At 45.3% G+C, this 15,367-nt stretch overlaps 1 protein-coding gene across 1 annotated transcript in view; it reads left to right on the top strand.

Moving 5' to 3' along the window:
* The window catches only part of LOC311144487 (netrin receptor UNC5D-like), a gene marked incomplete at both ends in the record, with an annotated part of 243,161 nt that overhangs the window by 202,436 nt on the left and 25,358 nt on the right, over window positions 1-15,367 (top strand). Inside the window, 3 exons of the mRNA XM_084180513.1 lie at window positions 1,109-1,294; window positions 4,199-4,582; window positions 7,221-7,305. Coding sequence (XP_084036639.1) covers window positions 1,109-1,294; window positions 4,199-4,582; window positions 7,221-7,305 — 655 coding nt within the window. The remainder of the gene's footprint in view (window positions 1-1,108; window positions 1,295-4,198; window positions 4,583-7,220; window positions 7,306-15,367) is intronic.

Below are 15,367 nucleotides of genomic sequence, written 5' to 3'. Positions count from 1 at the left end.
ATAAAAATGACCAAATTGTCACTAGATGAAAGTTCAGGGTCCAGAATCAGAGTATTAGCATTTTTTTGTTATGAGCACCTATTTTCGACACCTACCTATTTGGTTAACTTTAATTTACCTGCATTTTACACAGCCATCACACCCATCACAAAAACTCAGGTTCTGAACAGAATTGGAACCAGGTTCTACCATTCTATCACTCAACTGTCCACTCTTCACGAGTGTGACATCACAACAGGCTTTCCTTCTTGGATTGATCTCTTGTGACAACTGAACATGTGCTATGTTGTAGATGATTAATGGAGTGTAATTATTGCAAACAAGCTAATTTGACCAATTTGCAGTGATTCCTCACTTGTATTCCCTGGTGGGTTTCAGCTCAGATGCTCTCTCCCCCTTGCATATACCGCCTGACACCTATTGAAATGATTGTCAGGCGCTACCTTGACTGGAGCTGCAACAGTGTCTGTAATGAGCCTTCATTAGGCTGACACAGGCTCAATCACATAATGTGTGCTTGGGTGGTTGTTGCCTGGGTTTGCAACACATTCTGGGTCAAACCATTGAGTTGAGAATTCTAGATGGGGGAGACAGACATTTGGTGAGTGATCATACTAGCGGAGCTCCTATAAATTAATTTGCCTCGGATCATTTCCTGTCACTGTCAGACGGTGACCATTGGGTCATACTATGTACCATTAGACTTATTGGATATAGACTAGTGTATCTGATAGCAGTTATACCCCCCTCAGTCTCACTGTTAACAGCTTTATGAATGTCTTGTGTAACAGCAGTGTAGGGTATGTTGAGATGGACAGCCAGCACACTGCTCTACACAGTGCTTTAAAAGGAATTCACTCTCCAAAAGCTCCTTAAAACAATGCAAAAACCAGTACTGTAGATACAGGATACTGTAGAACATGTCATCTAATATTTGAGATGCCCAAGAATTTCACCACATTAGAATCACCACCATAACCCTTCTTTCATGTCCCTTTTCAATGTCTCTTTACGCTGACTTAGTTAAGCTTCTTACACATTACTGTTTACGCTAAGCATACATCCAGTGAGACTGTTGTTTCTGTGCATCTGTCTGTGGGTGTACCAGGTATGGACGGCTCCAACGACGTGGCTCTTTACTCTGGGCTGGGGGCGGGGATCATAGCTGTGACTGTCCTTGTGGTGGCCGTCATGCTGTACCGGAAGAACCAGAGCGACTACGGCGTTGACGTCATCGACTCGTCCGCGCTCACCGGGGGCTTCCAGTCTTTCAACTTCAAGACCACCAGACAAGGTGAGCTAGCACTGCCTTTCACTTTATGGAGACATGCCCTGTCGCACACAATGCCAAACAGCAGGCAGGAGTTTGTCAAGGTCCCTTTAGGCATGCTGCCGCTGCTGGTGATAGATTGCATGTGTTTGCATTGAGGCGGCACGGTGGCGGCACGGTGCATTACCCTGCACATCTGCCTAGGATTTATATTATCGTAATCGCTGAAAGGATCTGTCCTTCTATTTTGACTGACCAGCTCCTCTGTTATTGCGGACATAGGTTATCAATCGACACTTCCTGTGTCCCCCTGGCTGCAGACCACACACACTTGACTGTCAAGCAACCAAACGCCCTTCCCTGCCGTCAGATAGCCCCAGCCAAATCCACTGATGGATAAATGTGAAAAGCATGGAATAGTGAACATCAATTCAATTTTTGTTGTGCACAGCAATTATTTCTGTTCATAACAGTGTCTGGGGCTGTGGCTTGTCCCAGGCAGCCTTGCTACAGGCATTCATATTACTGTCAGTGACACCTCTGGGTTAGCACAAGTGATAGCCATCACAGCGGCGGGTGATAAATTCTGTCTAGTTGTGACAGCACTGTGAAAAGCCCTGCCGGAGCCATGTACATCCAATGATCCCAAGGCCTGGGAAGTCACGCGTGCCCCTCACCACGCGCCAGGGAGGGGATAGCTGGGGGACTGTGCCGGGCTACATCCAGCAGGCCATCAATCGTATTTAAATAGGCCAGGTTTTCAGGAGCCGCCTGCTGTGCCCTCCACCGGCCACCATCACTCCATTCTTCTATTCCCCTCTCCGTCAGCCTGCTAAATGAGCCTCTGAAATATAGCTCATATTCTCTGCTTTCTCATTTCAGCTATGGATTCTTCTTTTCTAGAGAAAAAAAAATGAATAGCATGTATTTTATTATGCCTGATCTGTTATTTTTCCAGTCTACCTTATTCAGGTTGATTTTCCACAATCACAATAACGTCCGGTAATACGCATTGAGAGAAAAACATAGCTTTACTCAAGTGCGTTCTTTATAGGAAATCAGTAGCTTTTCGTGCCTTGTGATTGCTTTAAAAAAGCGCTTAAATGCTTCAGATCGCTCCTACCATGACAAGGTGTAAGTCGGAGTGGTGAATGAGAGTCTTTAGGTCTGAACCTGTCTCCCTGCATTATAGCTGGCTGTGAAGGATTTTTAATCAGAGGTCCAATTCCAAACCTATCCCTCAAGGTATTCAACGTGAGGTCCATTTCATTAACTTCTCTCATCCAACCTCCTCCGCAATTCCATTTTGCTCCACCATTTTAAAGATTCACACTCAAGCGATAATCCGATTTTTCTCCACTGCACTGAGAAGAAGAAAATGTACATGGCTGTTCACATGTCAAGGTTGAAATCTTAAGCAATGTCCACTGAAATGCATTATCTATCTGTCCATGGCATGTGCAGCTGAATTTTCTTGAGTCCTATTCTGTCTACTGCAATCCGTAATAAATCACTACCAATCAGTACAAATCACTACCAATCAGTAACAAATCACTACCAATCAGTAACAAAAAATTACTTCTGAATGCTCTTATTTCACACTGCTCCATTTCTTCAGATCAGTTCCCTTAAATCTAACATTTCCCATTATATCCTCTGTTTTTGATTGCAGAGCAAAAGCTTTTAACATAGTTACATTTTGCACTTTCATCATTTTCAGGCACTACACTAGACGATGAAGTTACGAGGAGCATCACTCCGCTTCAGAATACCCTCTAGTTAGTCTAGCAGTGGAAACAAACCCTGAATACCCTCTAGTTAGTCTAGCAGTGGAAACAAACCCTGAATACCCTCTAGGTAGTCTAAGAGTGGAAACAAACACCCTGAATACCCTCTAGGTAGTTTAACAGTGGAAACAAACACCCTGAATACCCTCTAGGTAGTCTAGCAGTGGAAACAAACCCTGAATACCCTCTAGGTAGTCTAACAGTGGAAACAAACACCCTGAATACCCTCTAGGTAGTCTAACAGTGGAAACAAACACCCTGAATACCCTCTAGGTAGTCTAACAGTGGAAACAAACACCCTGAATACCCTCTAGGTAGTCTAACAGTGGAAACAAACCCGGAATACCCTCTATTTAGTCTAGCAGTGGAAACAAACACCCTGAATACCCTCTAGTTAGTCTAACAGTGGAAACAAACACACCCTGAAGCACAGCATGAATCAAGCCCTCCAGTAATTAACGATTTCCCTAAAAATAAAACAACATTAGCCTCCTGCCTTCCACCCCTCACCAGGCAGCAGCTGGGCAGCAATGACTTTTTCACTCCGCTGTTATCTTGGCACAGGGAGTCCTGTGTTTGGTAGTGTGGCTAGGCGTCTAATGGCTGCGGCTGAAGACGCCCATCCTTGGCCTGTTGAGTCCATGCTGTGAGCTGAAGGACTCCCCTCATTTACAGGACGGTCACCATCACAGACCCCTCAGCCCCTTCCCAGCCACACACACACACTTACGCGCACACACACACACACAGCCCCAGCCGTGTGCTGTGCCCACAGACAGAGAATGACTGTGTCCTCCAGGAGGGTGAGTCTGTGTACAGAGAGGAACTGACTCCAACTCCAACAGATGGATCATGGAGATCAAGCTGTGTATGCTTGGTAATTAAATTTACCTCTGACCAGTGACTATGGCTCAGCCTGGCCTGGATAGCTACAGTATCTCACGTCCAGGTTATTTACCTGTACTGTAACTCTGTGTTGGTCAACTATCTTGGCATCTTATTCACACTAAAAGCCTGTTTTCCATCAGTTCACAGAGATTGCTCAGTGCACTTGACTTCAACCTATGGCTCCTGCAGAGAGAGCTTGGTGTTTTAGATGACTGAATGACTATGTGGCTGTGTGCATCTGTCATTTCTCTAGGGAACCCACTGCTTCTCAACTCCTCTCTGCAGCCAGACCGGACAGTGGGCGGGACCTATACCAGCCCCATCTGCTTCCAGGACTCCATAGACAACAAAGAGCTCTTTGACCCCCTGCCAGACATCAAGGTCAAAGTTCAGAGCTCCTTTATGGTTTCACTAGGTGTGGACGACCGCGCTGAGTACCACGCTGCCAAAGGCCATCAGCCCGAGACCTTCCCCAGAGGGCTGAACCGAGACTACAGCAACAGCACTGTGGAGAGACGGAGCACCAAGAAGGGCCCGCTCACCCCCAACGGCCCCCCCCTCAACCCCACCAAAGATCAGCTGAGAATCACGGGCGTGTTTGGGCATCTGGGCGGCCGGTTGGTGGTGCCAAATACTGGTGAGCTACATGTGTTTAAAGACACTGAATTACACTTGAAGCTGTGCTTGAAGCAGAATTATACAGTTGGTGTTGCCAAATACTGGTGAGGTACAGTACATGATTTATAAAGACAGATGGGTTGACTGCTCTTTGATGGTATTGTCTCATTATAGCATTTGTTCAGAATTTTCTATTCTAAGAGAAAATGAAGTTCTCAGTTTAGCAAAACCATGCACACACGTGACTAATTCAAAGTAAAGGTAGGCTTAGTAAATATGTCATGGCTAGTGAAACCAGGGATTCATACCAAATGGGCACCCTATTCTCTACACAGTGCCCTATGGGTCCTGGTCAAAAGTAGTGCACTATAAAGGGAGTATGGTGCCATTTGGGACGCAGACCAGGTCCTTTAATCTCTCTAGAGTCTAACGCATGATGCTACAGTACTGTAGGATTCATCCATGTTGTTTCCCAGGTAGGAACAGTACAGCGACCTAGTATAGATGTTTATTATTCCTCTACATCAGGGATAATTTACATTTAAGTCATTTAGCAGACGCTCTTATCCAGAGTGACTTACAAATTGGTGCATTCAACTTATGATAGCCAGTGGGACAACCACATTTTTTTATGGGGGGGGTGTAGAAGGATTACTCTTATACTATTCCAGGTATTCCTTAAAGAGGTAGGGTTTCAAGTGTCTCCGGAAGGTGGTCAGTGACTCCGCTGTCCTGGGGTCGTGGGGGAGCTTGTTCCACCATTGGGGTGCCAGAGCAGCGAATAGCTTTGACTGGGCTGAGCAGGAACTGTGCTTCAACTAGATTCAGCCACGGGACGATTTTTTTCTTGAGCTGATGGTCAGGGGGCCGGAACTTAATTACAAATAATTTGTAGACTGCAAAATGACCGCAAGAAGCCCAAACAGATATAATATTTGACTAAAACGTAATAATTTCAAACCTCCCTTACATTTGTATAGGATCACATGTCTCTTATGTGTGGGAATACTTTGGAACAGATTTCTAAAAAAGTAAAATCACTTGGAGCTGATCTGCTGGTGTTTTTACAGTCTTTTATGTCCAACAATAAAAAATAAAAATACAATTGGGTACCCTGCTATACATTCCCACCAGCTCTCCCAGGCAAACAGGGGTCAGGCCTCTTACCATAAACCCTGACTACAAGTTTGTTATGAGGACTGCCACAGCTGTCAGGGTCAACAGTTCCATGTGAACTGTAGCTCTGACATCTCTCTCCTGGGCCCTCGTGTGTGTGTGTGTGTAGGGCCCTCGGCTCTGCTGGAGAGGCACAGTGAAATCAGGCTCCTTCAGTCTCCTGGCTGTGTGAGTGGAGAGACTCAGCGGTCAAGTGGATCACTCACACCTCCAATCTACAGTACTTTTAACAACGCTCAATGGACAGCCATACATGGCCAACACTTATCACTAACTGCCAGTCTCTTCTTTCAGGGTGGATACATATCCTACACACTCAAGCACAAGTGATCACACGCATGCACACGCACACACAGACAACCTTCAATACAATATTAGACATCGGTCTCTCCTGTGGGATGTTAACTGATGATGTTCAAACGTTTCTTATGTGAGATGTGAGTTTATTCCTTTTGGCTTACGATGTTCCCTGTCACGCTGATGATTTAAGAGGTCCTGGAGGGCTCCTATACAGCCATCACCAGTAAAACGTCTGACAAGGCGGCAGGTGTTGGTTTAATGAAAGCTAACTAGTTGAATTGCGAGAAGGGAGATGGCAGGCGGGGGGACGACAAAACACTTCCTGTTTATAGAGATATTGATTTTACTTTTTTGGAAATCTGTTCCAAAGTATTCCCACGCATAAGAGACATTTGATCCTATACAAATGTAAGGGAGGTTTGAAATTATTAAGTTTTAGTCAAATATGATATATGTTTGGGCTTCTTGCGGTCATTTTGCAGTCTACAAATTATTTGTAATTATGTGGCCCCATGTAGCTCAGTTGATAGAGCATGGCGCTTGCAACCCCAGGGTTGTGGGTTCGTTTCCCACGGGGGGCCAGTATGAAAAAATGTATGCACTCGCTAACTGTAAGTCGCTCTGGATAAGAGCGTCTGCTAAATGACTAAAATGTAAATATTGAATCTTCTACTATGCCCCAGTCTCCTGCTAATCTTTTGTAAGGTTCCAGACAGGATTTCTATGCATTGTATGTGTCTTGTTTTGATGTATTCTCAGATTGTACAAGGTAAATGGCATCGTTTCTAATAGATGTGTTGTGCTTTGAAGCTGTGTGGTTGTGTTTATCCGTAATATTATGCGTCACTGCGCTACGCCACTGCTTATAGCATCCAGCTCAGGGCTCCAGCTATGCATTTGGTTTGCTAACCTGCTAGCTAAGTGGCTAGATGTCAAGAGCAAGCTTATTGGTTACAGCAGAGACATTCAATTCCCTCCTGGATCAAGATCCCTGTTGCCTAAATTGTTTTCTGCATAATTATTTATTTTATTTTGTATTATTATTTATTTTTAAATAGTGCCCCTTGTGTGCATTTCCACTGTACCCCCGTATGGTACAGAAACGGTATGACGGGATGAAAATCTGGATACCGCCCAACCCTAGTTGTTGTTGTTGTTGACTCTGTTTTTGTGTCTTGCAGGAGTCAGCCTGCTGGTACCCCATGGGGCGATCGCTGAGGACCCTTCCTGGGAGATGTACATGGTGATAAATCAGGGAGAGTCCAGGTGAGCGCACATCTCATGACTGTCTGTCTGTCAGTCCTTCATCAAACCTTACCATTCTTTACCAGTTGAGCTATGCTACTTGTCCACCCTTCCCCACCCATTTCTACCTTCTGAGGTAAAAGCTTAACCCAGTGTTCCATTACAATTCTGCATAGCTGAATATTTATTTAGCTAAATGAAGACTCACAACAGACGTAGTCATTCCTGCTCAGTATAAACGTTGGTGACCCTTCCAGTCTCCTTCCCACTCTGTGTTCATGGAGGGCTCTGGACCCAGCAAGTACCATAGCCTATCTAGTAGTCTCCACAGGAATCCTTTAGGTGTCAAGATCAGGCTGATCATTTCCGCTGTAGCCTTACAGGTGGTATTCCAGCAACAGAGAAAGTTCAGCTGATGTGCAGCAAGCTGGGTTAATTTCCAATGTATTCTTGATCAATTTAGTTCAACTGACTTCAAGGAGGTAAAGTCCATATACCCAGTAAAGTGGAGACACACACACACACACACAGTAGGAAGAAACAACATGGGTTGAGGTGGTGGGTCTTTCATTTTCACACTAAGTATTATTCATTCCCATCATGGGCAGGTAATGACCCTGTGATGGACTCCTCTCTCCAGGGGGCCTCTGCTCTGGCTGCTCCTTACAGTAGGAGCCCCCTGGGGCTACAGCCTGGTAGCCATCACCACTCATTCACAACTCTCCATTCCAACAAAGGAAGAAGTGTGAAACTCCATGGAAGGGACCTAAATGGCTCAGATTCATGGTCTTTAAAAATATATATTACATTTACATTATTTAGCAGACGCTCTTATCCAGAGCGACTTACATTATTTTTTTTCATACCCCCTGTGGGAATCTAACCCACAACCCTGGCGTTGCAAACACCATGCTCTATCAACTGAGCTACATCCCTGCCGGCCATTCCCTCCCCTACCCTGGACGACGCTGGGCCAATTGCGCGCCGCCCCATGGGTCTCCCGGTCACGGCCGGCTACGACAGAGCCTGGATTCGAACCAGGATCTCTAGTGGCACAGCTAGCACTGCGATGCAGTGCCTTAGACCACTGCGCCACTCAGGAGACTAGATATATATTTCACCTTTATTTAACCAGGTAGGCCAGTTCTCATTTACAACTGCGACCTGGCCAGGATAAAGCAAAGCAGTGCGATAAAAACAACAACAAAACATACAGGCAATAACATAATAGAAAATCTATATACAGTGTGTGCAAATGTAGTAAGTTATGGAGATAAGGCAATAAATAGGCCATTGTGCAAAATAATTACAATTGAGTATTAACACTGGAGTGATATATGTGCAGAAGATGATGTGCAAAAAGAGATACTTGGGTGCAAATGAGCAAAATAAATAACAATATGGGGATGAGGTAGTTGGGTGGGCTAATTACAGATGGGCTGTGTACAGGTGCAGTGATCGGTAAGCTGCTCTGACAACTGATGCTTAAAGTTAGTGAGGGAGATAAGAGTCTCCAGCTTCAGAGATTTTTGCAGTTCGTTCCAGTCATTAGCAGCAGAGAACTGGAAGGAATGGCGGCCAAAGGAGGTGTTGGCTTTGGGGATGACCAGTGAGATATATCTGCTGGAGCGCATACTACGGGTGGGTGTTGCTATGGTGACCAATGAGCTAAGATAAGGCGGGGATTTGCCTAGCAGTGAGTCTCCACAGGAGACCAGTGGGTTTGGCTACGAATATGTAGTGAGGGCCAGCCAACGAGAGCGTACAGGTCACAATGGTGGGTAGCATATGGAGCTTTGGTGACAAAACGGATGGCACTGTGATAGACTACATCCAATTTGCTGAGTAGAGTGTTGGAGGCTATTTTGTAAATGACATCGCCGAAGTCAAGGATCGGTAGGATAGTCAGTTTTACGAGGGCATTTTTGGCAGAATGAGTGAAGGAGGCTTTGTTGCGAAATAGGAAGCCGATTCTAGATTTAACTTTGGATTGGAGATGCTTAATGTGAGTCTGGAAGGAGAGTTTATGGTCTAACCAGACACCTAGGTATTTGTAGTTGTCCACATATTCTAAGTCAGACCCGCCGAGAGTAGTGATTCTAGTCGGGCGGGCGGGTGCAAGCAGCGTTCGATTGAAGAGCATGCATTTAGTTTTACTAGTGTTTAAGAGCAGTTGGAGGCTACAGAAGGAGTGTTGTATGGCATTGAAGCTCGTTTGGAGGTTTGTTAACACAGTGTCCAATGAAGGGCCAGATGTATACAAAATGGTGTCGTCTGCGTAGAGGTGGATCTGAGAGTCACCAGCAGCAAGAGCGACATCATTGATATACAGAGAGAATAGAGTCGGCCCGAGAATTGAACCCTGTGGCACCCCCATAGAGACTGCCAGAGGTCCAGACAACAGGCCCTCCGATTTGACACATAGAGTTCAATCTGAGAAGTAGTTGGTGAACCAGGCGAGGCAGTCATTTGAGAAACCAAGGCTATTTAGTCTGCTGATAAGAATGCGGTGATTGACAGAGTCGAAAGCCTTGGCCAGGTCTATGACGACAGCTGCACAGTACTGTCTTTTATCGATCACGGTTATAATATCGTTTAGGACCTTGAGCGTGGCTAAGGTGCACCCATGACCAGCTCGGAAACCAGATTGCATAGCGGAGAAGGTACGGTGGGATTCGAAATGGGCGGTGATCTGTTTGTTAACTTGGCTTTCAAATACTTTCGAAGGGCAGGGCAGGATGGATATAGGTCTGTAACAGTTTGGATCTAGAGTGTCACCCCCTTTGAAGAGGGGGATGACCGCGGCAGCTTTCCAATCTCTGGGGATCTTAGATGACACGAAAGAGAGGTTGAACAGGCTAGTAATAGGGGTTGCTACAATTTCTGTGGCTCATTTTAGAAAGAAAGGGTCCAGATTGTCTAGCCCAGCTGATTTGTAGGGGTCCAGATTTTACATTTACATTTTACATTTTAGTCATTTAGCAGACGCTCTTATCCAGAGCGACTTACAGTTAGTGAGTGCATTCATTTTTTCATACTGGCCCCCCATGGGAAACGAACCCACAGCCCTGGCATTGCAAGCACCATGCTCTACCAACTGAGCTACACGGGGCAGCTCTTTCAGAACATCAGCTATCTGAATTTGGGTGAAGGAGAAGCGGGGGGGGGGGGGGGGGCATGGGAAAGTTACAGCGGAGGGTGCAGAGCTGGTGGCCGGGGTAGGGGTAGCCAGGTGGAAAGCATGGCCAGCCATAGCAAAATGCTTATTGAAATTCTCGATTATCGTAGATTTATCGGTGGTGACAGTGTTTCCTAGCCTCAGTGCAGTTGGCAGCTGGGAGGAGGTGCTCTTATTCTCCATGGACTTTACAGTGTCCCAAAACTTTTTGGAGTTAATGCTACAGGATGCAAATTTCTGTTGGAAAAAGCTAGCCTTTGCTTTCCTAACTGCTTGTGTATATTGGTTCCTAACTTCCCTGAAAGGTTGCATATCGCGGGGGCTATTCGATGCTAATGCAGTACGCCACAGGATGTTTTTGTGCTGGTCAAAGGCAGTCAAGTCTGAGGAGAACCAGGGGTTTCTGTTCTGAATTTTTTGAATGGGGCATGCTTATTTAAGATTGAGAGGAAAGCACTTTTAAAGAACAACCAGGCATCCTCTACTGATGGAATGAGGTCAATATCCATCCAGGATACCCGGGCCAGGTCAATTAGAAAGGCCTGCTCCCTGAAGTGTTTTAGGGAGCGTTTGACAGTGATGAGGGGTGGTCGTTTGACCGCGGACCCATTACGGACGCAGGCAATGAGGCAGTGATCGCTGAGATCCTGGTTGAAGACAGCGGAGGTGTATTTAGAGGGTAAAATAGTCCGGATGATATCTATGAGGGTGCCCATGTTTACGGATTTAGGGTTGCACCTGGTAGGTTCCTTGATAATTTGTGTGAGATTGAGGGCATCTAGTTTAGATTGTAGGATGGCCGGGGTGTTAAGCATATCCCAGTTTAGGTCACCAAGCAGTACGAACTCTGAAGATAGATGGGGGGCAATCAAATCACATATGGTGTCCAGGGCACAGCTGGGGGCTGAGGGGGGTCCATAGCAAGCGGCAACAGTGATAGACTTATTTCTGGAAAGGTGGATTTTTAGAAGTAGAAGCTCAAACTGTTTGGACACAGACCTGGATAGTATGATAGAGCTCTGCAGGCTATCTCTACAGTCAATTGCAACTCCGCTCCCTTTGGCAGTTCTATCAAGATGGAACATTTTGTAGTTGGGGATGGACATTTCAGATTTTTTGGTGGCCTTCCTAAGCCAGGATTCAGACACTGCTAGAACATCAGGGTTGGCGGAGTGTGCTAACGCAGTGAATAACTCAAACGTAGGGAGGAGACTTCTGATGTTAACATGCAAGAAACCAAGGTTTTTACGGTTACAAAAGTCAGCAAATGATAGCACCTGGGGAGTAGGAGTGATACTGGGGGCTACAGGGGCTGGGTTAACCTCTACATCACCAGAGGAACAGAGGAGGAGTAGAATAAGGATACGGCTAAAGGCTTTAAGAACTGGTCTTCTAGTTCGTTGGGTACAGAGAATAAAAGGGGCAGATTTCCGGGCGTTGTAGAATAGATTCAGGGCATTATATACAGACAAGGATATGGAAGGATATGAGTACAGTGGAGGTAAACCTAAGCGTTGGGTAACGATGAAAGAGAAAGCATCACTGGAGGCACCGATTGAGCCGGTCTCCGCGTGTATGGGGGGTGGGACAAAGGAGCTATCTGAGGCAGGCTGAGCGGGACTGGGGGCTCTACAATGAAATTGTATAATAAGAACTAACCGAAACAGCAATAGGCAAGGCATATTGACATGGGAGAGAGGCATAAAGCAATCACAGGTGTTATTCGAGAGAGCTAAGACAACAACTGGTAATGGCGACGAAAGTTTGGGCTGAGGCTAAACAGATAAACAGGAAAGATAAACAGGATGGGGTACCGTGTAAAGGAACAGTCCAGCAGGCATCAGCTGTGTAGCTGAGTGATCATAAGGTCCAATGAACAGCAATAGGTGAGTCCGGGAGCAGTTCGATGGCTGCTACGGCACAGGCGAGCAGGAGGCACAGTTATTGATGCATGTGCTAGCGGGCCGGGGCTAGCAGATGGATCTTCATGGTTGTCGCAACGGGAAGCCTGTTGAAACCACATCAGACAATCACGTCGGCAGACCAGTCGTGATGGATCGGCGGGGCTCCGTGTCGACGCTAGGAGGTCCTGTCCTTTTGACAGAGAGGTAGATAGCCTGGAGATGGGCCTGGCTCGAGGCTAGCTTAAGGCTAACTGGTGCTTGCTTCGGGACAGGGTTTGATTAGCCAACAACAACATCCATTCGGTTGCAGCTAGCTAGTTGCGATGATCCGGTGTTAAGGTCCAGTGATTCAGTCATTCCGGCAGAAAATCTAATATGTTCTGGGTCGATAGCGCGCTGTGCAGACAGTGCAGACTGGCCGATAACTGTCCAGGCTAGAGCTGGCTGGTAGGTAGTGCAGGCCACGGACAATGGTGAAAACCGCTAACGGTGGCTAATAGCAAGTAGCTAGTTAGCTGGCTAGCTGGCTAGTTTCAGCCGGAGGTTGTAGATAAAAAGGTATAAGAAATAATAGAATCCGTTCCACATTGGGTGAGGCGGGTTGCAGGAAAGTGTATTTAGTTGAAGGATGAAAAGTGAGATTGAGAAATATATACGAAAAAAACAAAAAACTGGCTATTTACACGAGCACACTACAGAATACACGACCTCACTGCTATGCCATCTTGGTCTAAGCATTCAATGACAGCTATACTCATTGTCTTCAGTATGTTCACAGTGCATACCAGAACTGGGTGAAATATTTCAGAGTAGCTATATGAATTCTAGATATTCTATTGATTTTCAAATATACCTGAAATATACCCAGATGGGTTTAGCCCTGACAAGTAAGTGGTGCCCAGACTGGCTTTTTTCCACTCTATGTGACTGATTCAACGTTATACGAGTGAGTCTGTTTACTGTGTAGACATCACTCCCTGATTGAGGTTTGTGGACTTGTCATCCTGGGAGCTGTCACTCACTATCTATCCTCGCCAGCCAGAGGGGCCAGCAGAGAATTGCATCCTTTCTTCTCTCTGAACCAAACAATCCACAGCCAATAGACATCCCGGCCATATAACAGAATTCCATTAAAATGTATTTTTCGGGTTGTTATTTTGAACTCTGTCAAAGGTTTGGGGGAAATGTTTTTAAAGACTGTTGGTTGGTTTTGGTTAAATTTGAGATATTTCCTTTGCCCCCAATTGTTAGATGAAAGCATTTGTGTTTTGTAAGATGAAACTTTTAACCTATTAGGGCAGAATCAGCCCAACTTTCTCACCACATGTAGAATCTGAGTTCCTGGTGGTAAAAAACTAACGCAGTATATAAACATTTCTTCTGTTGTTGTCTGGTCTATTGCAGATCTGTTTATATTTCAACACTAGAACCACCTGTTTTATACACCCACATTCCTACAACAACTTGGGAAGTGAATTTAAACTTCTGAATTCTAAATGTTCTTTATTGAAGTTCCGGATGGCAGGTGTTTTCCCCTTTTGGTGTGGGAGTACGGACATGGCCAGGGCTGTGCAGTGCATCTAGATGGTGTGGGAGTACGGTAATGGCCGGGGCTGTGCAGTGCATCAAGGTGGTGTGGGAGTACGGTCATGGCCAGGGGCTGTGCAATGCATCTCTCCCCCTTGAGGATGACTCCTCCGCCCAGCCACTGTACCTTCTGGTAAGCTTCAACAACACCCCACAGGGACAGACTGTGGCCCAAATGCCACCCTATTCCCTTTATAGTTTTTTTTGACCAGGGCCCATAGTTACACTATACATTATAGAGAATAGGGTGCCATTTGGGATGCAGCCTGCCTGTCTATTCTGGCGGTCCTGCTGGAAAGATGTGAGAGTTCTAAGCCCCCGCGGGTCATATGGTCATTTGATCAGCAGGTGGGATGTCACTCTATAAAGATTTTAACCTCTACGGGATCGGTGTCCCTTATACGGGACGGTTGTTGCTCAATATGCGATATGTGACTAGAATGGTGTTGTAAACAGCCAACTTTCCGGGACATAGACATGTATTTTATGGGCAGAAAGCTTAGATTATTGTTAATCTAACTGCAGTGTCCAAATTACAGTAGCTGTTACAGCTAAAAAATACCATGCTATTGTTTGAGGATAGTGCACAACAACAAAACACTTTTATCACGGCAACTGGTTTGGTACATTCACCTCTGAAGGTAAATAATGTACTTACATTCAGTAATCCTGCTCTGATTTGTCATCCTGAGGGTCCCAGAGATAAAATGTAGTGTAGTTTTGTTTGAAAAATCAATTTTTATATTAAAATGTAGGAACTGGGTTCTACAGTTTGAGCTCTGACTCCACACCCACCCCGCCCGGCCATCTAGATGTGTGAAGGTTAGTGTCTTTTCTGTAGGGAAGCTAATGATCCATCATTTATGACATTCCTGGGAGTGTGCAAAATAAAAATTTGGTTTTAACATAGCATTTTTGTATGGTCTCTATAGTTATGTACTTGCAAACCAATTCGGCACATTTGAGAAAACTCCTGGCAGACTTGATACAAAATATTGTGTAGCGATGTAATTCTTCACTGGATCAGTCTGAAACTTTGCACATACACTGCTGCCTTCTGGTGGACAACATCTAAATTACATCTATAATCCTACATCACTGTCTGGCCTTTCTCTTGCATTTCAAAGATGATGCAAAAAAAAAAAAAAACATGTTTTTTTGTTTGTATTGTCTTTTACCAGATCTAATATGTTATATTCTCCTATATTAGTTTCACATTTCCACAAACTTCAAAGTGTTTCCTTTCAAATGATATCAAGAATATGCATATCCTTGCTTCAGGTCCTGAGCTACAGGCAGTTCGATTTGGGTATGTCATTTTATGCGAAAATTGAAAAAAACGTCAGATCAGCGAGATTTGGCATGTTTAATTTCTACAATTGTAAAGTGACTTTGGGTCCTTGTAAAGCTCTAT

Source organism: Coregonus lavaretus (assembly GCF_964263955.1).
Source record: "Coregonus lavaretus genome assembly, chromosome: 17".
Taxonomy (NCBI): Eukaryota; Metazoa; Chordata; class Actinopteri; order Salmoniformes; family Salmonidae; genus Coregonus; species Coregonus lavaretus.
The sequence above is the reverse complement of the archived record's forward strand: the minus strand, read 5'-3'. Positions and strand labels throughout refer to the sequence as shown.